This window comes from Lepidochelys olivacea (genome assembly GCF_965140295.1).
Source record: "Lepidochelys olivacea isolate rLepOli2 genome assembly, chromosome: 12".
Classification (NCBI taxonomy): domain Eukaryota; kingdom Metazoa; phylum Chordata; order Testudines; family Cheloniidae; genus Lepidochelys; species Lepidochelys olivacea.
Window position 1 is genome coordinate 16,535,371 of NC_140422.1, and position 25,759 is coordinate 16,561,129.

Below are 25,759 nucleotides of genomic sequence, written 5' to 3' on the forward strand. Positions count from 1 at the left end.
CCTTTGATTGCATTAATGTAGAATTATTTGGAAAAATCACTATTGCCAGGCATGTCTCACCACGTTTTAACTGTATCTTCCCAATGTAAAATACTCCAGCAAAATTCCTTAGCATATTCTTCTGGGCTTATTATAAGGCTTTTCTCAATTTAAAGTGGCAAGTTAAAATTAACAGCATTGTTTTTCATTCCATAAAGAGATAAATGATAATGAGTTTTCCCTCTAATTTCTTCAGTTTTAGTTTTTGGATTCTTTAATGTTTTGTTTGTAAGGTAGTCAAGGTAGATTTTGTGTGGGAGCAATAGTTGTCCAGCTATTTTTAAATTCTAAAAGGCAGAAAAAACAAATATATTAAAAGGAAAATAAAAGTTTAACACTTAAATCAATAAAATGTCTAAATCAAACTGCCAAAATGAGACAGTCTTGCTTTCAATTTTATGTAAACAAACATGAAAAATGTTATTTCACTTGAATCCATTGAATGCATGTCATTCAGAAAGTAACACCATCTTTCTTTGATTAAAAAAAAAAATTAGTCCAGTATGCTGGGAGGGCAGCAGGAGGAAGGGAACGCTGCTTTTCAATTCTTAGCATCTTTCCTAAAGTTGTTGCCATGTCTACCTGCTGTGTTTTGGGATAGATCAGTCAGTTTCAGACAAGTGTGAGAACTTCTTAAACATATTTGTATCGCTGAGATAATGGACTAACTTCACTGCTGGCACAGCACATATAATCATATTGAAGTTAACGGAGTTGTACTGGGTTATGCTAGCAGTGAATTTGGCACATCGAATTTGCAGATTGTAAAAGATGCTATGGACACTGAAGCTGATTTATTCATCAAAGTGGTTTAAGCCTATCTGTTTTTTCCCCCTGATTTCACTCTTAAATCATTTATGCTTGTGTACCAATATGCAGCAAAATATTTACTCTTTCTCTGTGATAATAAAGTATGACATTTTACATGCCTATTTTTACAATGATTTTTATTTAATGGCAACTTCTTACAGTTTAGGCCACAGCCAGTTAACTTACAGAGTAGTAATATTGTGGGGTTTTTTTCCAGTAGAAAAACTGTAGGAATAGCAAATTCACCATGTGCTGCCCTAGTTCGGGCCCTAGCATCCCCCTCTCTCGCTTTTGTCTCCATTCCCCTTGAGGAGCCCAGCTGGCGTGAGCTGGGAATTAGTGAGCAGTGATCTACCGGTACCTCCCCACTGAATCTAATCCAAGAAGCTGGCAGCCAGCTGAATCCTTCCAGTCAGAAGGGCCCATTAATGCAAGTCCCTAGGGAGGCTGCTCCTCCTTTGCTTGGAGAGAGAGAACCCCTGTGAATGTGGCTGACATCAGAGAGAGAGAGAGAGAGAGAGAGAGGCTGCGCAGAATGAGGAGCGAACCTGAGTCTTCAGTATGGCATGCAGTAATGTACAACAGAGTAGATTTAAATATGGAGCATATTATATGATTGCTCATACAAAAAGATATTAGGTGTTGGTTACAGGATGAGAATAGAAAGAATTAAAAACAAGTCTCTGTAAAAATCAGTGGATGAAACTTTGTAATGTTCAGGCTCCGCCAGGCTCTTACATTCCTGTCTAACACAGGAACACTGAACGTTCTATAAGTTTAGGTTGCTTGTTGAGAATTATAGTACATTTCTGTAATGAGAATAAAATACTGTTTGCCTGCCATCAGTCATTCTGGAGTAGCAGGTTTGGATGAGTCAAGATGAGGACGCTGTGGTCGTGCTGCGTAAGGAGAGAAGGCCATCCTCCCACACAGCGCCGTGCTAGAAAAAATGCAGCACATTTTTGCTAGATAAGTTGTCTTGTGTATGATTATTTTTATACATTCTTGGTGGAGTGTTCTAAAGTAATGCAAATGCCTCTCTTCCTGGGATGTAAAGGCAGACATTTGACCAAGTATACTATGATATAGGGCATAGGTTCTTGTATTGATGATATCCTCATTAACTTAGTTTTTCTTTGAGAGCTATTCTACTTTACATGTGCTTTAATTTGGTGAAGCTGTTTAGTTGGCAGACAAGTGTATGGGTGGCAGCCTACGCAGTTGGAGGTGGGCTTTTTTTGTTTTTTTTGTTCGGTTATAATAATAGTTGAAGTTGAATCATTAAATGTTTTAGAGGGTAAATGTTTGTGTTTGGAGAAATGGTTCCTTTTTGCGTTGCAGTGCTTTACCTACCGCTCCTCTACTCTCACAAGTTTTACACTGTTCTTCATTCAGGGTTCAGTTTTATATCAGACTAGTGGCATCTTCACTTAACTTGACATCTTCAGCATTCTCTGTGGAAGGATTACATTTGCACTCATTTTGTTCTCTATCTGATGAACAATTCAAATTATGAAATATGCTAACTTTTTATGTATTTTCTTAAAATAACCATTCTTCTATTCATTGTGTTTCTTTTGGAAAATACTGATTTATGAACTATTTTCTAAACCCTCATCTTTGAGCCATGGAAGTGGGAGCACTCTGTCATTACAGGCTTGGCTGTGCTGTTTTTTTGTTCCTGAAGTTGGTTTTCTGGTGATGACACACGCTCAAATCTCCAAAGATTATTATTAGTCTTTTTATTGCAAGTCTTTTTTTTTTGCAATTGGACAACATTGCCTTTCTAAGCCAATGAATATGGTAACAATCAAAATTTCTTGACAGATTCAACTGAGTATTCTCAAATCTGTTGCTTCTATTTCACATGGATGTTGAATTCTGTTTGCTTTTTCTACATGTTACCGCTTTTGTGCAGCTTTTTAAATCTGTTTCAATTTCAAGAAAGAACTGAAAAGATTTTGTTAAAAGGAGACATTATTTAAAATCATTCTGATGCATCATTTAAAAAAAATCCCACCAAATCACAGGTGACCACTTAATACTGTAGCTCTTAGACATGTTTGTATTGCTTTGCTTCACAATGCATTTTATTTTCTTTACTTATTGTTTGTTCTTTTACAGTTCAGTGAGTAGTTAAGCCTGCTAAAGAAAAAGGCCTTATATCAATGCTAAATGTTTGAATGTTCATAACTTACATAACAATGTGTGCTTCTCTTCCTCTTTCTCAAGCATCCTTTAAAATTCAAGAGACATTTATGTCTTTTTTTTTTTGTTCAGCAACTGATTTTTTTTACTGTAGTAGCAGAAGCCCACAGTGTTGTTGAGAGGCTTTGTCCTTATTTCACAGATGCACTGGGAATTGTTTTTAATCTCCTTTCTGCTTTCCCATTACAGATGGTGATGACGACCCACAACTCTCCTGGGTGGCTTCATCTCCCTCCAGCAAAGATGTTGCATCACCCACTCAGATGATAGGAGATGGGTGTGATCTCGGCATCGGGGAGGAGGAAGGGGGGACTGGCCTGCCATATCCCTGTCAGTTTTGTGATAAGTCCTTCATTCGCCTGAGCTACCTTAAAAGGCACGAGCAGATCCACAGTGACAAACTACCTTTCAAATGTACCTACTGTAGCCGGCTTTTTAAACATAAGAGAAGTAGGGATCGCCACATAAAGCTTCACACGGGGGATAAAAAGTACCATTGCCATGAATGTGAGGCAGCATTCTCTCGCAGCGACCACCTCAAAATTCACCTGAAAACCCACAGTTCGAGCAAGCCATTCAAGTGTACTGTCTGTAAGCGTGGCTTTTCCTCCACCAGCTCATTGCAGAGTCACATGCAAGCTCATAAAAAGAACAAGGAACATATGGCAAAGACTGAGAAAGAGGTGAAGAAGGATGATTTTATGTGTGATTACTGTGAAGAGACATTCAGTCAGACAGAAGATTTGGAGAAGCACGTAATGACACGCCACCCACAGCTTTCTGAGAAGGCAGATTTGCAGTGTATTCATTGTCCTGAAGTATTTGCAGATGAAAACTCACTGCTTTCCCACATTCATCAAGCCCATGCCAACAAAAAACACAAGTGCCCTATGTGCCCTGAGCAGTTTTCTTCAGTGGAGGAAGTCTATTGCCACTTGGATAGCCACAGACAACCTGATTCCAGCAACCACAGTGTCAGCCCTGACCCAGTCTTGGGGAGTGTGGCGTCTATGAGCAGTGCAACACCTGATTCAAGTGCATCGGTAGAACGAGGCTCCACTCCGGACTCCACTTTAAAACCGTTGAGAGGACAAAAGAAGATCAGATCAGTGGAAAGAGAGGAAGGCCAGAACTGGTCTAAAGTCACCTATAGCTGTCCTTACTGCTCCAAGCGTGACTTCAACAGCCTTGCTGTCCTGGAGATCCATTTGAAGACCATTCATGCAGACAAACCTCAACAAAGCCACACATGCCAGATCTGCCTTGATTCCATGCCTACGCTGTACAACTTGAACGAACATGTCAGAAAGGTGCACAAAAACCATGCATATCCCATGATGCAGTTTAACAACATTTCTGCCTTTCACTGTAACTATTGCCCTGAGATGTTTGCGGATATCAATAGCCTACAGGAGCACATCCGCATCACTCACTGTGGACCAAGTGCTACCCCTCAAGATGGTAACAATGCCTTCTTCTGTAACCAGTGCTCCATGGGCTTTCTGACGGAAGCATCCTTGACTGAGCATATTCAGCAAACTCACTGCAATGTAGGAAACTCAAAATTGGATTCCCCTGTTGTTCAGCCAACACAGTCTTTTATGGAAGTTTATTCTTGCCCTTATTGCACAAACTCCCCCATTTTTGGCTCCATCCTGAAGCTTACAAAGCACATTAAAGAAAACCACAAGAACATTCCTCTGGCACACAATAAGAAGTCAAAAGCAGAGCAGAGTCCAGTTTCTTCTGATGTTGAAGTCTCTTCCCCTAAAAGGCAGCGGCTTTCTGCCAGCTTAAACTCAGTTTCTAATGGTGAATACCCATGTAATCAGTGTGATCTAAAGTTCTCTAATTTTGAAAGTTTTCAAACTCATTTAAAGTTACATTTGGAGTTGCTTTTAAGGAAACAGTCTTGCCCTCAGTGTAAAGAAGATTTTGATTCTCAGGAATCTCTCCTGCAGCACCTCACAGTACACTACATGACAACTTCTACCCATTATGTATGTGAGAGCTGTGACAAACAGTTTTCTTCAGTGGATGATTTGCAGAAGCATTTGCTGGACATGCATACTTTTGTGTTGTATCACTGCACCCTTTGCCAAGAGGTTTTTGATTCCAAGGTATCTATCCAAGTACATCTGGCAGTCAAGCATAGCAATGAAAAGAAGATGTATCGTTGTACAGCCTGTAATTGGGATTTTAGAAAGGAGGTGGACCTTCAGATCCATGTAAAGCATAGCCATTTGGGCAATCCAACAAAGTCACATAAATGCATCTTCTGTGGAGAGACCTTCAGCACTGAAGTAGAACTGCAGTGCCACATCACAACCCACAGTAAAAAATACAACTGTAAGTTCTGCAGCAAAGCTTTCCATGCTATCATCTTGCTTGAAAAACATTTGCGGGAGAAACATTGTGTCTTTGATGCTGGGGCTGAGAATGGTACAGCTAATGGCATGACCCCAACTAATAAAAAGACGGAAGCTGCAGATCTCCAGAACATGTTGATGAAGAATCCGGATACTTCAAACAGTCATGAGGCTAGTGAGGATGATGTAGATGCTTCTGAGCCGATGTATGGTTGTGATATTTGTGGGGCTGCCTATACCATGGAAGTCCTTTTGCAAAACCATCGTTTAAGAGATCATAACATTAGACCTGGGGAGGATGATTGTTCTAGGAAGAAAGCAGAATTCATCAAAGGTAGCCACAAGTGTAACATCTGCTCAAGGACCTTTTTCTCAGAAAATGGCCTCAGAGAGCATATGCAGACCCACCGAGGTCCAGCTAAGCACTACATGTGCCCCATTTGTGGGGAGCGCTTCCCGTCCCTTCTGACCCTGACAGAGCACAAAGTCACTCATAGCAAGAGTTTGGATACGGGAACGTGCAGGATCTGCAAAATGCCACTGCAGAGTGAGGAAGAATTTATTGAGCACTGCCAGATGCATCCGGATCTCAGAAATTCCCTCACTGGGTTTCGCTGTGTTGTCTGTATGCAGACAGTCACCTCTACCCTTGAGCTGAAAATTCATGGAACGTTCCATATGCAGAAATTGGCAGGAAACTCTGCAGCCTCTTCTCCCAATGGTCAGGCTTTGCAGAAACTCTACAAGTGTGCTTTGTGCTTGAAAGAGTTCCGGAACAAGCAGGACTTGGTGAAACTGGATGTTAACGGCCTGCCATATGGCCTGTGTGCTGGATGCATGACCAGGGGTACCAATGGACAGTCTTCAGGCTTGACCCCCCAGGAAGTGAATGAGAGACCGTGTGGCAGTCTGAGGTGCCCAGAGTGTAGTGTCAAATTTGAAAGTGCTGAAGACCTAGAGAACCACATTCAGTTAGATCACCGAGACCTGACACCTGAGACTAGCGGCCAAAGGAAGGGTACCCAGACATCCCCTGTTCCCAGAGTAAGTACTGCTGAACTTTAGCATCTCTTATTACACACAATGTAGACCACTAGAGTAACTATACAAAGCATTTAATAGGATTAAAAATTATCTGAAATTCAAATGTTATAAAATTAATAGTAAAAAAAAATATCTTTTGAGAATGACCTGTGCTATAAACAAAGCGTAGCACTGCACAGGGAGAAAATAGGCATCACACAGATTTGTAGACTTCTTAGTTATGTATGGCAGGGTATCAGGGTTCATACTGCAAGCCTACCTTGAAGTTTTCAGCAGAAAGTTGAGCTATATGAACGATTCATTCAGAAGTCAGGGTTTGTGCATAAGTTTGAGTATTTCTTGAGTTCGCAGATCTGCAGAAACTGGGGAGACTTTCATGGAAAAAGATATTTTCAGTATCCAGGAGAAGGGAATTCTAGGTAGTTCACTTTACCACACCCCAGGAATGAGTTAATTAGAATGGATGGTAGGTTTGCAAGAGGCTTGTTTTCTTTATATAGCCTCTTGGCAGAGGTGTCTACTTTATTTGTGGTGTTTGGTGAACATGTGACCAGGCATCAAATATGAGAAGGAGGAGATTGGAATGAAAGATTTAGTGAAAGACCCTCAAAACTTTGCATCGCCCTGCGTAAAATTTGAGTCACTGCTTCAGAGAGGTTAGTTGTCTTGCTATATGACCTTGAGAGATGGATATGAGCCCTGCTTTCCGGGGGCAGCGGCAGCGGCTTTCCTCACTATGTGTGTGTGTGTGTGAGAGAGAGAGAGAGAGACCTGGAAAAACCTATGTGTAAGAAAGATACTTCCTTACAAAAATTCAAAAAGGAAATAGAAACAGTATCTTTATGGCTCAGGTGCCATACTGGCCACATTGATACTCAAATAATTATTAGCAGCTGTTTAATCACCAGAGGATATTGCACAGCAGTATTTAACTTGTGAAATCTGGAATTGGATTGTTTCCTTCCCTTAATGAAAGTAGTTTTCTTATGTGATGCAAAAATTCTTGTAGCGTGTACAGGTGATATTCTTGAGAGAAAAGAGTTAGTTTTCACAGACTGTCTGCTGTCTTACATCTTTACTTTTAAGATTTTTGGCTAATTTAGTATGTAAGCAAGCCTTTAGAAGCCTGCTCATGAAATCTATTGTGTCTGCTGTTTATGGTGTCTTAAAATTGTTTGTTGAAATTTTAGTTCATGGTTGGGCCAGGTTACTTCTTACATTGTGAAGAACAAATGGAATGAGAAGTGAATATGGGAACTCTTCTCAGCAGACCAGTAGCAGTGACAGGAATACCAGTCACACCACTCTGACACTTTGAATGAAAGATAATGGGATGAGATTTTCAAAAGTATTTACTAAGGGAGCTGGGTGCCCTGCTCTTTACTGAAAAATTCCAGCCATAGACTCCACCTTATATTAGTCTGCTAATTAAAGTACCCCCAAATGATTCTTGATGCAGTGGGCAATAACAGAGTTGAAGATGCTTTTAGAGTGCACTGAGCGAGCAGTTCAGTAAGTGCAAGAAGACCTCAAGTCCTGACAGTGCAGACAGAATGGGCTCAGAAAGAGCTGTTCATAGTGCATCCTGTCAGTGATTCGCAGATTGTGTCCGCATCCCAGGTTCGATCTCAATGAAAATTTGTTTTGTTTAAGTTGCTTCTTTAGTACAACTGGATATTGCTCCCACTGGGTCAAGTGAATATGTGACTAGACCTGCCTCCAGCTGTGATATACATCTAATTCTGCAGAGGAATAAAATAAGGAATGGAAATATCCCTTCCTTCAGCGTGATGTCTCTTGAGAGTTCAGCTGAGTCTCTGAATAGGTCACTGTCTTCTTTCTACTTCTCAGTTCTTTATTTCCTTCTAAATTCTCTGAAACAGATCTATTCTTTTCTGTGGGACTAATTCCTTTTTCACATGGCTGTGCACACAGCCTAAAATATTTCATGCTCTTCCCCTCATCTGTCAGGAGTGGAATACATTGCCGTCTTCTACTCTAATTTCTTGCTTTAACTCTCTCTTTTCAGTGAGAGCTTCCATACCTGTTCTCTCAGGGGAGAGTTTAAGTTCTTCAACAAGGTAAATGCTTTGAATTTCATCCCACGAGGGCAGATTTTAGTTCCTTTGTAGAAGATAATGAAAAATCAGCATTTATGCGTACACCACATAGCACCTTAAACAGGTGCCTATGGCCTGCAGCCTGCACATATGCTAATGCCTGAAACCTGTATGGTGTATACGCAAGTTACTTGGAATAATTCATGATTTTACCTTTACTGATCGCTTCTGTACTTGAACAGTGATATCAGTAGGCTAAATAACTGTCAGTGCTTCATTCTGGGGATTAAACATGTAGATTGGGTCTGTTAAAATGTTTTTATAGCAAAAGGATCTTTAAAGAATTATGCTGTTTTTGGAAAATAATAACTCACTGTAGTATTTTCAGAATAGAAGTTTGTTTACCTTTGCTTGTAGTAAACAGGCAGTGGGGCCAATAGACAATCGAGGTGCTAAAGGAGCACTGAGGGAAGACAAAGCTGTTGCGGAGAAGCTAAATTAATTCTTTGCATCGGTCTTCACTGCAGAGGACGTGAGGGAGATTTCCACACCTGAGCCACTTTTTTTAGGTGACAAATCCTGAGGAACTGTCCCATACTGAAGTGTCAGTAGAGGAGGTTTTGGAACAAATTGATAAATTAAACAGTAATAAGTCACCAGGAGCAGATGATGATCACCCAAGAGTTCTGAAGGAACTCAAATATGAAATTGCGGAACTACTAACTGTTACATTACCTATCGCTTAAATCAGCCTCTGGACCAGATGACTGCTGGAGAGCGGATGTGACACTGAATTTAAAAAAAAAAAGGCTTCAGAGGCAATCCTGGCAATTGCAGGCCAGTAAGGCTAATTTCAAAACCAGGCAAATTGGTTGGAACTATAGTAAAGAACAGAATTATCAGATACATAGATGAACATGATTTGTTGGGGAAGAATCAATTTGGCTTTTGTAAAGCGAAATCATGCCTCACCAATCTATTAGAATTCTTTGAGGGGAGCCAAAAAGCATATAGAGAAGGGTGTTATCAGAAAAAACAACAAGGAGTCTGGTGGCACCTTAAAGACTAACAGATTTATTTGGACATATGCTTTTTTGGGTAAAAAACCCACTTCTTCAGATGCAAGGAGTGAAAATTACAGATGCAGGCGTAAATATACTGACACATGAAGAGAAGGGAGTTACCTTACAAGTGGAGAACCAGTGTTGACAGGGCCAGTTCAATTAGGGTAGATGTGGTCCACTCCCAGTAATTGAGGAGCATCAATACCAAGAGAGGGAAAATTGTGAGACCAGTACCCAGAATTCACTTACTACAAGACAGGCCCAACAAGGAAAATAACAGAAAACAGGCCATCATGTACAGTCCCCAGCTAAAACCTCTCCAGCACATCAAAGATCTGCAACCTGTCCTGGAAAATGATTCCTCACTCTCACAGACCTTGGGAGGCAGGCCAGTCCTCACTTACAGATGGCTCCCCAGCCTAAAGCAAATACTCACCAGCAACTACACACCACACTAACCCAGGAACCAATCCCTGTAACAAACCCCGTTGCCTATTCTGTGCCCATATCTACTCTAGCGACACCATCAGACGACCCAACCACATCAGCCGCACCAATCATGGGCTCATTCACCTGCACATCTACCAATGTGATATATGCCATCATGTTCCAGCAATGCCCCTCTGCCATGTACATTGGCCAGACTGGACAGTCTCTACATAAAAGAATAAATGGACACAAATCAGACATCAGGAATGGTAACATACAAAAGCCAGTAGGAGAACACTTCAATTTCCCTTGACATTCTACAACAGATTTTAAAGTAGCCATACTTCAACAAAAAAACCTTCAAAAACAGACTTCAAAGAGAAACTGAAGAGCTACAATTCATTTGCAAATGTAACACCATTAATTTGGGCTTGAATAGGGACTGGGAGTCGCTGGCTCACTACAAAAGCAATTTTCCCTCTCTTGATATTGACACCTACTCATCAATTATTGGGAGTGGACCACGTCCACCCTGATTGAATTGGCCATGTCAACACTGGTTCTCCACTTGTAAGGTGAAGGAGTACTTGTGGCACCTTAGAGACTAACAAATTTATTTGAGCATAAGCTTTCATGAGCTACAGCTCACTAACTTCCTTCACTTCATGTGCCAGTATATTTACACTTGCATCTGTAATTTTCACTCCATGCATCTGAAGAACTGGGATTTTAGCCACGAAAGCTTATGCCCAAATAAATCTGTTAGTCTTTAATCATAGAATCATAGACTATCAGGGTTGGAAGGGACCTCAGGAGGTCATCTAGTCCAACCCCCTGCTCAAAGCAGGACCAATCCCCAACTAAACCATCCCAGCCAGGGCTTTGTCAAGCCTGACCTTAAAAACTTCTAAGGAAGGAGATTCCACCACCTCCCTAGGTAACGCATTCCAGTGTTTCACCACCCTCCTAGTGAAAAAGTTTTTCCTAATATCCAACCTAACCCTCCTCCACTGCAACTTGAGAGTGCCACCGGCCTCCTCGTTGTTTTTGTGGGTACAGACTAACAGTAATACTAATACTTGGATTATCAGAAAGCCTTTTGGTCCCTCAACAAAGGCTCTTAACCAAACTAAGCAATCGTGGGACAAGAAGGAAGGTTCTCCTGTGGTTCAGTAACTGGAGAAAGGATGGGAAACAAAGGATAGGAATAATGGTTAGTTTTCACAGTGGAGAGAGGTAAATAGCAGGGTCCCCCAAGGATCTATATTGGGACCTATGCTGTTCAACATATTCATAAATGATCTGGAAAACAGGGTAAACAGAAAGGTGGCAAAGTTTGCAGGTGATACAAAATTGCTCAAGATAGTTAAGTTCAAGGCTGACTGAGAAGAATTACAAAGGTGGGTGACAAGGCGACAAAATGGCAGATGAAATTCAGTGTTGATAAATGCAAAGTAATGCACACTGGAAACCATAGTCCCAACTATTAGTAGAAAATGATGGGGACTAAATTAGCTGTTACCCCTCAAGAAAGAGATCTTGGAGTCATAATGGATAGTTCTCTGAAAACATCCGCTCAGTGTGCAGTGGCAGTCAAAAAAGCGAACAGAATGTTAGGAACCGCTAAGTAAAGGGGATTAGCCAAAATGGTCAGGGACTCAATCCCATGTTCTGAGTGTCTTCAAATGTCTGATTGTCCGATGCTATGGCTGGCTAACAGCAGATCATTCAGTAAATGGCCCTGTTCTGTTGTTTTCCTCTGAAGCATCCGGCATTGTACAGTGTCGGAAGACAGGATCCTGGGCTAGATGGACCATGAGTGTGACTCAATTTGGTCGTTCTTATGTTCTAAGGTAACTAGGCTAGGTGGATTGAAGAAAATCCCTCTTCTCCAGTCTCTTGTTGGCATGCTGTACAACAGGTAAAATGCAATTTTTTACTCAGGCTGTTGTAAGTATACAATACAAGCTGAGTAGACTGCAAGAATTACTACTCTGTAATTCTTGATCACTTCTATGTTTCTTTTTTTAAACACTCTATTGATTTTGCTTTTTAACACAGGAAAGAACAGTTGAGGCTTAGAAAAAAATATAGTCATAGAGAAACTACATGGAGATTAGATTAAAAACAACAGGAGCACACATTTCAGTAAGCAACAGAATATATTGATGTCCTTAGTACAAAAGTGGAAAGGAAAGAATGTGTATAGATATATAAGGTACTCAGAGTGCCCCGCCCCCAAAATCACACTGCCAGTTATGCTTAAATCAAGCAAGTGAGAGTTGACGCTTTCAGAAGAGACCTTGGAAAAACTTAAAAGTGCAGTAGAAACTCCAAGGGCAAATGAGTATAGGGATATTTTTTTTAAAAAAAGGTGTTAATAGCTGATGGATGAAAAGAGAGGGGAGAAAGAAAAGATACAGCAGAAAAGAGAGAATCCGTTTATACCATTTCTAGACATATATGTTTATAGTTACCGTTGGCACACTTCCCCTTTCTGAAAGGGTATAAGAGTGTTGTTTTTGTTGTGTTCAGTGTGGATGTTTCTACTGATTTTTTTCAAAGTTGGTTAGAGACAGCTGGATGAGGATCAAGAACCTGGAAGAGTTAGGTGCACTCAGAGATCTTGTGACAGGTATTTTCTACCAGTCAAAATAAATTAGAGAAAATATGTACACCATGTAGTGTAATGCTGCTTGTTTATCAACTACCCTTGGAATTTGAAATATATATAAGGAAGTATTATCTAGGTAGTCATCTCTTTCTGTCTCTCTCAGGTGTTTCTAAGACACCAGTCTCAGTGGCATCTAAACATGGCATCCTACAAAGTTATTTTTGTTTGTGTCAAAATCATAAATGATAGAAATTTCTGCTTTCTGTTCAGGAAATGTCTGCATCTGAGGCCCGCATTAATAGTTTTCAAGGCATATCAAGCATATTTCATTCCAAATATTATCAAGAGGGATACATAAAATAAACTCTAGTTGTAGAATCTTACCACTTTCTAAAATCACCACTTTCAGCAGTATTTATGATTCTTATAGCTTTTTTTGAATTATTTCAAAGACAAATAAGGCTAAGGTTTCCTCTTCTAGGAATTTCTTAATGTTTCCTTCTGTTGAATTTGGGTATTGTATGTTCTGCTATAGTACAGCCCATCCTGAGGACTCTGGCTGCTTTCCCTTTTTTGAGGCCTTTTATTCTGTCTTGGTCATGTTAGAATTAATGCTTTCATTTTTCATTACAAACACTGTATATCAAGTCTCCGTTTTTCTAGGAAGTGGCTTCATTTGTGAATAATCATTAATAGGCTCTTACACATTTGCTGGAAAAAACAAGCGTGGCTAACGTTTTCATCCAGAGGGGTATGTCTGGTTGATTTAGTTTTGAGACAGATGATGTCTGGATGCATATTTTTAATACTGGAGAAATTAAGTTCCCACACTCAAAAATGTAGCTATTTCTTCTTTATGGCACACATTTCTCATAATTTTATTGCTGTAGCTATAAGGAACAACAGTTTCTTAACGTTGACAGTGGCAAACGCTCAGGACTTCAGTTCAATAGCCATCTTAATTTGCATTGTTCTATATGACTCACCTAAAGTAAACATGTTAAGGGAACAAGTTGAAGAGACCTGGAAAATGGGGTGAACAGATCCTGTTTTCTGCTTCATCACTCAGTTCTCTCTCTTCCCTACTCTCTTCTGGGGTATAGTTCCTTCACTATTTTTTTTTCTTTCTCTCTTCCCTTGTAAAGCTACCTGAATGGAGGAATGTTTTCACTTCCTATGTAGAATAGGATTTTACTTCCAGGTTTAAAGGGGGGCAGTCTGGAAAACCCCTGGGAACAATAGCCATTTGTGGGGGGAAAAAAACAAGACCCCATCACCCCAAAAGTCTTATGTTGTTGTTATTATTTATTATTTATCATTCTGTTATTCCATGGCAGAAGAGGATTTAAGTTTCTTGATCCCATGAGGAATTTAAGCCTGCTCTTGAAAGTCAAATCATCTCATTCAGAGGTGTGCTACATGCATCCCATTAGCACCTCAAGCATAAGCTTTCTCTTAGTGAAGTTTGTTCAACAGTTTGTCATCATATCCACCCACTGATTCCAAAATTTTCCAGAAGTAAGAGGTGTATGTTAACAAATAAATATGAAGATCACAGGATCTATGATTCCCACAAGAATGGCAGTGGCAGGTTATTCCTGATACTATGAGTAAGCTAACTTTGTGGGTTTTTATTAAAAAACATGCCTGCTGATATTTTTAAAGGGAATTGATAATAGGCTATAGAACCGTTTACTGCTAGAGTATAAGTACAGGTGATCACCACAAATGGCTGTTTGGTGGCCTTCTGTGTGTGTGTGTGCACATCAGCTGAGACCAAGGATTCAGTTGAGATGGAGATTGAAATGTACCCTCTCACTCCAAAGGCAGTCTGTCCAAGTTGGGATTTTTGTATGTTGGCTGAGTAGTGTAGGAAAGTTCGGACTTGCTGCCTAGGTTAGGATAAAAAAAACTCCAGTCTCCAAATCTGGCAATATATATCTTTCACAAGCACTAAAATTCACAAGAAAATTCTTTATAAATAAATACGTGTTAATTTAATTTTAAAGGTCTGAATGAGTTGAGCTGAACCAGTGTCCTTGTTAACTAATGAGTTAATTAACTGATGAAAGATTTTAACTAGAGATGGATCTAAACCAACACCTTAGATCCAGACTTAAAAGTTTTTGGAGGAGGGGAAGATTTCACATTTTGAATGTGGCCATTTGATTTTTCCAATGTTTTCTGAGGTGAACTTGTGAGTTAGGGACACCTGTGTGTGTATGTGTATGTGTGACTGTGTACATGCACATATATATGTCTACTTGGTTTATGTAGGTAAGTGTGTGTGTTTGCACTCATGCTCAAGGTGTGGGACAAACTCCTGGAAAGCAGTGCTTCAGAAACCCAACCTTTTTTCCATTTGCACCCCACATTTTAGGCTGGACTGTGGGAGGCAGGGGGGGAGGGGAGACATTTCTGACTCATCTGGTGGTCTATATCCAATCCAAACTATTTCCCTCTGCACAGGTGCTGTTGGCTTATTGAATCAATTTTCACCCAACAGCATATTGTTTTATCCCATTATCATATTTTCTCTCATGTTACTACATTTAAACCAACCATAATGATTTACAACATGTAAGGCCCTGTGTGTGTACCAACATACATACACACTATGTACAGTATGCATTGTGTGTACATAAAATTCATATAAACAGAGATACAAGGTGGGTGAGGTAATATCTTTTATTAGACCAACTTTTGCTGGTGGAAGAGAGGAGATTTCGAACTACACAAAGCCCTTCCTCAGGTCTGGGAAAGATACTCAAGAGTGTCATAGCTAAATACAAGGTGGAAGAGATTGTTTAGCATAAGTAAAACACATATTCTAAGGGACCATTTAGGGTAAAGTGTCCTGTTAATATCCCTGCAGTCATAAGACAAAAAAGTGGGGTTAATGGGTTACAGGTTGTTGTGATAAGCCATAAATCCAGTGTCTTTATTAAGACCGTGATTTTTAGTGTCTAGCAAAGTAATGAATTTAAGCTCCTAGGCTTGTCTTTAGAAGGTGTTGTACAGGTTTCCTTTGAGGACGAGTACTGAGAGGTCAGATATGAAGTGATAGTTTGGTGAAAAGAGTTCACCCATGGGTGATATGATGTTTTTGTCTTTTATCATTTTTCTGTATAAGTTCATTTGAGAGCATAGTGATTGTCTGCTTTCACCAACATAGTTGTTATTGGGACATTTAGTGAAATGGATGAGGTATGCCACATGTTGTGATAGGCAAGTGCAGGACCCATGGATTTTGAAAGGTATGTTGTTGGGGATATTGATCATCGTAGCAGTGGAGATATGTCTGCAGGTTCTGCATCTGTTGTTCTGGCAAGGTCTAGTGCCACTTTGAGTTGATGGGTCCTGGTCTGTGGGGAGCTTGCTTGATGATGAGCTTGAAAAGGTTGGGGGGTTATTTTGAAGGCCAGAAGAGGGTGGGTTGAGGAAAGATTTCTTTTAAGATGTAGTCCCCATCAAGTATGTGTTGTAATTTTTTGATGATACCCCATATGGGTTCCAGTGTGGGGTGGTTGGTGACAACTAGGGATGTATAGTCAGAGGCTTTTTCCCCTCCTGTATTGAAGCAGGTTCTCTTGGGCTATTTGGATGACCTGTTCCATGATGTGATCTACTTCTCTGGTGTGGGGTATCCTTGTTTAGCTGTGATGCTGTGAGTTCCTTTCCAAGATCTGAAGAAGAACTCTGTATAAGCTGAAAAACTTCTCTCTCATCAAACAGAAGTTTGGTTCAATGATTGATATTACCTCACCCACTTTGTCTCTCTAATATCCTGGGACGAAAACGGCTACAACAACACTGCAAACATACAGACAGTTGCACCTGTTATTATGGTACCGTGCCATGTTCATTAATCTTGATCTCCAACCTGTTGCTGAGGTGGAATGTAGTAATGAAAGTACTGGTGGCACCTATTTTTTTCTCTCCTCAGAAAAGTGTTGTAGGAAATTGGCTCCTGTACATGGAGGGTGAGGGCGACCTGCTACACTCCTCCAAATCCTTGGATTTCTTACTGCTGCCCCGGAAACTGGGTTCAACACATGGGCTTAGGGGTGGAGGGAATGCAACAAGAAATAATTTAGATATTAAAATATACACAAATGTAAATAATTCAGAGTGCTGGGGAATTAACTACAAAAGTGGGATTCTACCATTAATGGCTAGCACTGAGAACGTGGTGCTTGGTTTGGTTTTGTTTTTTAACAGTGACTAGACTCACACTTATGGGGCTGTCCACAATAGGAGTTGGAGAGGCAGGCCCTGAGTACTCATGACACAGTGTGATAGCAGCAGAAAGAGCCACTCCGCAATATTACTGTGGTAATAATTTCTTCCTAATAAACTCTATGCAGAAGGGACCCAGTTTTTCTAAACTGCACGTGCACAAATGCTTGTGAAAAATGTGCACCTCATTTGTGTGCTCTGTTGCACTAATTAAGCATACGCATTAAGCACGTAGTTATGCATTTATGTTTTAGATAATCAATATTTGTTCAAATGTGCATGTATTATTTACTCATACCCACACATGAACACATTTTAATATTTCTACATACTTTACGAATATCTAATCCAATTTATCTTTTGTAGGCCGCATTAGCTCCCCTAAAAATGGCATTGGGAGACGTTGTAGAGAGATCTACACAAGTAAATCTAAATCTGCACAAGTTTAGCACTGGTGTTTTTTGGTTTAACTTGGAATTCCTAAATTGTCGAGTACATTTTATTCTCTGCAAATTATTTTTTGGATTCTTCCCTGTCACACTGCCAGAGTACACACCACTGTCAATCTGAGTACAAACCACATTTTCCTTGTTTGAATAAATGGCTTATAATTGCATCTTCACACTGTCTCCTGGTTTCTGCAGCTAAGCCTCATTAGTATGACATTATGACACAGAAAACACACAACAAACAGCATAAGGAAATTATTTCTCATATTACTGTAGGATTTCCAAGATTTCTAATGGGAGACCTGTACAAAATATATTCACACCTTCCTTTCCCCGAGGTACAACTGGTCTTAGGCCTATTGTACTTTGAGTTTCCCTCAGTACAGTAAAAAAAATTTCAAAGTTGATCTTTTTCTGAAAGCAAACAGATCTCCTTTTAAAAGTACTTTGTTTCCATGCGCAGAAGTTTGTACTGCTCTGGGTAAAGTGTCAATAATAGAAGGTTTATGTCATAATCAAGTTATCAGGTTTTCAAGTACTCAGCACTGAAACTGTGATTTAGACTATTGTTTGAAATTTTTGCTTTGAGATTAAAGCCCTCTGAAGGCAGGATATTAGTACACCTTGAGTTTTCATTCAAAACCCTGTGCAACCTTGGTATATGGAAAAAGGGGTTAGGTAGGAGAAATGTTCAGCATATATAACGGACTGTATTTTTAATCACATCTGCTCTATGCTATAGTACAGTTTTCTCTAATCTCTTTTTGGTTATTAAACAGAAAAAGACGTATCAGTGCATCAAGTGCCAGATGACCTTTGAGAATGAAAGAGAGATACAAATCCATGTTGCAAATCATATGATTGGTAAGAAACTTTTTAAACCAGGGCTCTCATGGGCTGCTTGTTTTTGTTACTCTTCTTGAAATTCACTATTCTAATCATTTGTTAATATTCATGCTGGTTTTTTAAAACTTTGAGGGCAAATGGTTTAGATGTAATGATTGTTCATTTCAAAGCTTTTTAAATGTGTGGTTGTAAAAGTGTTACTGCTGAGCTTTTTCTACTCTTTTGAATCCTCTTGTAGCATTTTCACTTATATTAAAATCAAACTTTTGACAATATCTTACATTTTATAGCATAAATTTTCCTCTATCCATATAAAAAGTACTTGCCAGTTGTCAACCACTTAGGAGCAATTATGCTTCAATTTTGTATGTCATGACATTGAATAGATTTAATGGCTCACATTTTCCCAGTTAAATGTGATGAATTCCTGAGGCACATCGTCAAAACAAAATGCTTTAAAAGTTTTTTCAGTGCTTTTTTTTTTTTCAAACAGTTCTGGACTTTAGAAGGTTCAACGTTTCAGATGTTCAATTTTTTTTAAAGCAATACCTTGCTGAGATCCCTAGCATAACAAGCTGCAGCCAAGTGTTACTGTAATCTGAAGGGTTGTATTTCTATTGCAGCTGTATGGTCATTTTCTGACAATTGCAAAGAAGTATTTTTTTCCTATCTGTACAGATGTTATAAATATATGTGATGGCCCGAGAGATCAGTTTATTTTGATGCATAGATGACAAAGGAGTTTCTTATACATGTCACTCCAGGCATATGTTGTAAGAGATCCTTCAAGGACCCTACAGTGCACTTTATGTGTCCCATATGTTCATGTGCAGCATTTATTTTAGATAAGCATAATGGTTTTCCTAGAACAATTTACATTTAGGAGGCTATTCTCCTCTCAATGCAAGTATGTAACTCCCATTATCATTAATGTGAATTATGCACAAATATTGAAGGGAGAATTAAAGACTGACACAAAGATTAAAAAAACCTCTTTATAAATGCAAGATATACACTGTCAGTCACAAGAATTTCCATAGTAGTGCTAGGCAAGAGTTTCAAGTCTGTCAAATAGAAGATAAAGATATCTAAGAATGTTAGCTTTTGTACCAGGTGTTAATGTAATCTCTTGTTTGCAGACTTGAAGGGTGAGATCCTTGCTAATTGGACCACAGTGATCTTAAAGTCTTACCTGCTTCCTCCCCCGTCCCCCTACTTTTTGTTAAGAAACCTGAAAGAGAGGTCTCCTTCGGAAAGCTGATATGTACTTTTAACTTAAGACGTAAAACAGAGGTTGATAATCAGTGATCTAAAACTATGTAGTGCATGGGATTCTGCTATCAGTGTACTGTTTGACTACAGATGGAACTGTTTTATGCTATTTGAAATAAGTAACTTCTTCCTTTAACTTACACACACATAATATACACTTCATACATTAATTATTGTACCACCAAATTTCTGCTGTCTGCAGTAATACCTTGATTTATATATGGTAAAGCTTGAATTCCAATACCAGAAGTATTGGAAACTGTAGCATTGGTAGAGTACATGTGGAGCTGAGAAAAGTGTAGTGCCTCTCTCTGGGAGGGCTGCAAATGTCAGTTCCTCAGAATTGTAAATAAGTTACAGTGCAAACTTCAGAAGACTGTAGAAAACTACAGGTACATAGTCCCAGTATGGGTAACGGATTTCAGTTCCGTAGGACTAAGCTGTGGTAAATACTAGAGTGTGCCAAGGCACAAATTGTGTATCGCATCCGATATCAAAGGGCCACATGCTTCCCTCCCTTGAAAAACCTATAGGCTGGGAGTGACTTGGAGGAGCTCCACAAGGTTCAGCTCACAACTGTCTTTCAGTTGGGTTTAGAAGATCAGAGAAGGGTTGAAGAATAGAAACTTGGATGGGAAACCAATCTTCTCTCAGGCCCTGTAGATCCTGAGCAACTCCACAACACTCTGTGGCCTCATCTCACCCAGGAAGCAGAGTTGACTTAGGGACTGTTCTACCAGTGAGGTTACCTTCAAGGATATTGAAGGTATGGGGAGAGCAGTTATAGCTCATTCCACCACCAGGGACTCCCGCATATGTTTTTAATGCTAATCCAGTATTTCAGAGGCATGAATATCATGGATAGTGATTGCTCCTCTGGTCCGCTCATAGCCCACCTACTCCAAAGTTTGCACAGCCTGTGTTGGGCCTGTCCTATGGGCGAGGAGCCCTAACAATGCTTGTTTCACTCCCCTTCATATACTATAGCAGAGGAGGGCATATAGCTCCTTATTATTAAGGTAGCTTTACTTATAATAAAGGTAATGGGTTAAAGAGTTTTTCATTTTACAAATCTAGCCCAGATTGGTGGTGATGGAAGGGTAGTTACCATTCAGTAGCCTCTGAGAAGTGAGTTGGAGGTCTTGCTTGAATCCCAGTGGACCAAAGTCCATATTACAAAAATCACCACCATGAATTGTAACTTATTCAGAGCCCTGACAGAGAAAATAGCCTCCAAGTCAGGATGAAGGCACACTGGTGCAGTAGTGTGCCAGGGAAGCTTGCATTGCTGCGGCCCATGGTGCGTGTGCCGAGTGAGTAGAGGGGCTCAGTCACTAGATCTGACAGTCCAACATCTTTCAGCGGCACTAACTTTTTTTCATACTCTCACGCACACAAAATAAATGAAAAGTGGCTTTCTAAACTCATACTTTATTCTTTTCAAATAATAGTCAACAAAACGATCTCTGCCTTGTAATGCAAGACACCTCCGTAGCATGGTTAGATAATTACGTGATCACATCTTACAATTTAGTTTTTAAACAGTGCCAAGTATTTCATCCTGTTAACTGGGCTCATCTCCCTCTTCTGCTTCTTGGCTGTCTACTCAGGAGTTAGAGGCCCTGGTTGTAATTCAGTAGAGTAGGTTGAAATTTTCAAAGTAGTATGGAGGAAATTTTCAACACTACTCCCACACACTGCTTTGAAAAATTACCCTTCTGCACTCTAGCTCTTCATATCCTGTACGCAGCCACAGAAGCATATTGAGTCCCATGCAGAGACCCTGGTGACTGAACAGACTGGATACATTCCTGGAGCAGGTATATGGTAAATGCTTTGTTTTATTTTAAGCTATGAGCTGTAGGAAGGTTTTTAGCCACAGAGTCAGGCCCCTTTCGTCATGATTAGTTAGGAAGGGGTCTGGGGTTTTTGGGGTGGAATTTTTAGAGAGCAGAAGGTCTTTGAAACATTCCACTGATTGGTGCTCCTTTGAAACATTTCTGTCCACAGAGAGAAGGGATTCCCCCTTTGAAACATTTGCCAGCATTGGGGAGTCTACCCAGGAGTATATCAAAAAATGTCTGTAGTTCTTGCAGTCTCTGTACTCCTTACCTCCTGTTGTGCTGACCTGACCATGTTTCAAGTGTTTCCCCTATTCCCCCACCAACCACTGCCTCTGATGTGCAGTCTCTATTAGATGCCTAGAAGGATGGCATGCTAAGCAACTGGCTCCAATGGTGGAGGAAGAGAACATCCATGACAACAGCAAAAATCACAGAAAGCTCTTAACAGATCTTTCTCCTACGGCTGAGGGAGCAGTAGGACACTTGAATATTCAATAGTTTGGCCACTGATAGGTCCTTGTGCCACGTTTGTGGCAAAGCATTCCCTCTAGATTTGTCTCTCATTTATTTATTTATTTATTTATTTATTTAGGATTTTACTAGTCTAAGATAAGGTGTCCAGTAAACATATTAATTTTTATAAGTACACACACAAATATACGGACCAATCATCTCTGTGTATTCTTCCCAGTCCCTCCCAATCAGTTACGTATATGATGATCAGCATTCTTCTGGCAAACTATTTTGAGAGCCATAGAGTGTAACAATGGGCAGATTATTGTAAACTAGGATGGTCTCCAGAACCTGTACTTAATTTGTATTGGGGAATACATAAAGCAGGAGGCCCAGTTTATTCATTTTACAGCTGTAGGGGACAATAGTGGCAGTTGTATTGAAATAGCTTTGTGGTCTGTATCTTGGACTGCTTTATAGACTTAGGGCTTGTCTACACTTATCGGGGGATCGCTGTGTGGCAATAGATGCATCGGCGGTCAATTTAGCAGGTCTAGTGAAGATCCACTAAATTGACTGCAGATCACTCTCCCATCAACTCCTGAACTCCACCTGAACGAGAAGCACAAGGGGGGGTTGACGGGAGAGCGTCTCCTGTTGACATAGTGTAGTGTGGACCCCGCGGTAAGTAGATCTAAGTACGCTGACTTCAGCTACGTTATTCATAGAGCTGAAGTTGCGTAACTTAGATTGATCTCCCCCCGTAGTGTAGACAAGGCCTTAGCATCCTCTGGCTTGGATGATGGGGAACTACCAAATTACCTAATTGTAATGATGAACGAGGCAAAAAGAAATTTCAGTGCAAAAAACAAATGGATGTTGCTGAGCAATGAGCTGCAGTGTGTTTTTAATGATATTTTTGATTCAGGTAACACAGGATCCCAAACATCTGTATAACCTAATCTGTGATAAAATGCCACTGATCCCTCCTGAATATTGTGTTTCAAGTTGTGGAATTTTTTTGCCAGAAACACAGACACATACAGAATGTATATCATCTACATTTTTTCTGTAAATTGACACAAGTATTCTAAATAAAACCATGACCAAAAATAAGAATAATTAGTGTAACAAATTTGAGGCCAAACCCAAAGAACTCAGATAATGCACAGACTTTAAAAGGCAGCAGTGTGAGGAAAGTTGTTTTCACATGTAAAAGAACTATTAATTGATAGACCACTAAATCACAGAGATAACATCAAGAAAGCAGTTAAAAGATTTGAGATTTCACAGTCAGAATGTATCTCAGAACCTTTTGGAGCATGAATCTCTTTATTATAGTTTTCATTGATTCAGCTAATAACATAACTGTCCAGCCCAGGTATTTGTATGGATGTAAAGCTAGTTATGGTTTTATACTGCTGCCCATCACTGTACTATCTGAGTATATGTATTCATTGTTAATACAAATACAGAGCTTCCACACTTTACAAATGGCATCTGCATAGGTGGAAGTATTTGCCATATGCATTTCCTTCTAGGATACAAAGACATTTCTGTTGTTAGGGCCTGATCCTGGGAAGTGCTGAGTCCTCTCAACTCTCATTGACTTGGGAGCTGAGGATAGTCAGCAATTTCAGAATAGAGATCTTAATACAATAATGTATGTTAAAGGAAGGCATTAATTCTGTTTAAATGTTCTATTTTTCTTATGCACTGTTAGTTAAACATGCGGCTTGAATTCTCAGTTATTTAAATTTGCAAAATTTTGAAAGGTGCTTCTTGGTAAACAAAATTCCTTTCCATCCAGTCATGACATTGTGTCAAATGACTGAGACAAAACTGTCTGATTCTTGAGAGGGAAACCCTACAGGCCTTTGGCCAGGTATTCGGATTTGTCTACACTTACAGTGCTGCAGCAGCGCAGTTGCAGTGCTAAGTGAAGATGCTACCTACAATGAAAGGAGAGCCTGTCCCGTCGGCATAGGGACTTCACCTCTCCAAGAGGCAGTAGCTATGTTGATGGGAGAAGCCCTCCCATCTACACCAGATGTTGGCGTTAGGTCGGTATAACTGCATTGCTCAGGGGTGTGGATTTTCCACACCTGTGAGCAACGTAGTTATACCAGCATGGGTTTGTAGTGTAGCCCAGTGCTGAATTAAAATGTATACATGGTAGCAATGATGATAACACTGGAACACAGTGTCTTTGTAATAGCTTTCAAGTGTTAAGGCAAATAAAAAATGTGCCAGATTGTTTTTGAAGCATTAAATGCAAATGATCAATGATAACATATTTCTGGACTTAGCGGTTGAATGTGTGAATTATTTATGAACACATTAAGAATTCAAAATATATTTGTAAAACTTGCATATTTTTAAAGCATATTTTAAGTGTTGCTCTTTTAATGCACAGTTGCAAGCACAACCCTTATACATTAATGTAGTATTTGCTTTAAGCAGCTAATTCTTTGTGGATTTCTTTTAATTAATAAGTAGTACTGGAATCACACGTTAAGGTAGCTGTCTACTATTTAAAGTTGGTTTTAGAAAGGAAAAACTGGTATACAAACCTTTATGAGCTACATGCATTCTGTTCAGAAATGCGTATTTGGGCCTTGATCCTCATTTGTGCTTTGCCTATATAAACCTCTGGGTGTGCATGGCATACTGTTGCCCTGAGTGGGGCTCTATGCCTGTGTAGGCATCTGTCTGCATGGAACTTGTTGCAGGATTGAGAGTCTTAGAATGCAATATGTATTATATCTATAAGCCTAAATGTAATTGTTGGCCTACCTAAAGCGCTTGTTTTGAGTTTTACATTAGTTCTCTGTTGTTGTTAATAATAATAAATAATGATTCATGTAGATACTTAAATAACACAATGGTGAGCGTGGTACATATGTACTAGGAGGATATAGCACTGTAAATGTACACCACTGATAATTAAACTACAGTATTAATAATTAATAGTGTAGTTTCATTCAGGGCCAGAGCTCAAACTCCCATTGACTTAAGCAGGAAATGTCGGGCCCTAATAGAATCCAATATCTAGTTGGCTTCCTATTTTAAAATGGTCTTCATAATTGTACATTTTAGCCCTCTCTTTTTTCTGCCACATGGAAAATTTGTTGCCAGAAATACTAATAGCTTTGTCATCCAGATACACAGTGTAGCTATGTTTCAGAGTAGCAGCCGTGTTAGTCTGTATTCGCAAAAAGAACAGGAGTACTTGTGGCACCTTAGAGACTAATAAATTTATTTGAGCATAAGCTTTCCTGAGCTACAGCTCACTTCATCGGAATTAAGCTATGGTCTCTTACAATTGTTATCTATGCATATTTGTCCCTAGAAATTACTCTATTTCATGAAAATGTATTTTGTTTTGCTTGTTTATCTACCAGGAAAGAAATAGTGTTTTCCTTAATATATTCATTCGTATATTCCTTTTGCATTTTTTTGTTTCATTTACACCTTGCATAATAGTAGTTCAGTTTTCACTGACATTTTTATAGCTGCTATGACAACATTCCTGTTTTGCATGATACATGCATAATCGTCTGTGATCACAGTTTTATATTGCTTTCATTCTCTCTTAACCGTGTTAAGAATCCTTTTTGCCCTTCAACCCAATTTTCATATGCAGTTATGATTAAACTCGTTTAAACATTTTCCTGGTAGTTTCATATTTATTCATAAAGAGGAGCAGTTGATAAAACACCTTTTCTGTAATCAGTCTGAGTTTTAAGTCTGATGTGTCTTCAAAGTTATCATTAGCAAGCATCTCAATCAATTCACAGTCTTTCAACATCTGTTAACTAGTGTGGCAAAAATGTCTCTTTCCAGTAAACTTTCATGTGTGTAAACTGTGATATTTTGATGCTGTAACTTGTTCTTCACTTTAGTGGTATTGTTAACCTTGAAAATTATTGTATTTTCAAAAACAACAACAACAACAACAACCCTCCCCCCAAATAAAAAAAAAAACCAGAATTGTATTTAGCAGTCTGCAGAGATAT

The 25,759-nt window shown here is 39.5% G+C and overlaps 1 protein-coding gene across 11 annotated transcripts in view; it reads left to right on the forward strand.

The window, feature by feature from the left end:
- Nucleotides 1–25,759, forward strand: part of ZNF423 (zinc finger protein 423) — a 324,425-nt gene that overhangs the window by 202,601 nt on the left and 96,065 nt on the right. For all 11 annotated transcript variants that reach the window (XM_084644430.1, XM_084644429.1, XM_084644433.1 and 8 more), the window contains 2 exons: nucleotides 3,247–6,470; nucleotides 18,105–18,189. In XM_084644430.1, coding sequence (XP_084500556.1) covers nucleotides 3,247–6,470; nucleotides 18,105–18,189 — 3,309 coding nt within the window. The remainder of the gene's footprint in view (nucleotides 1–3,246; nucleotides 6,471–18,104; nucleotides 18,190–25,759) is intronic.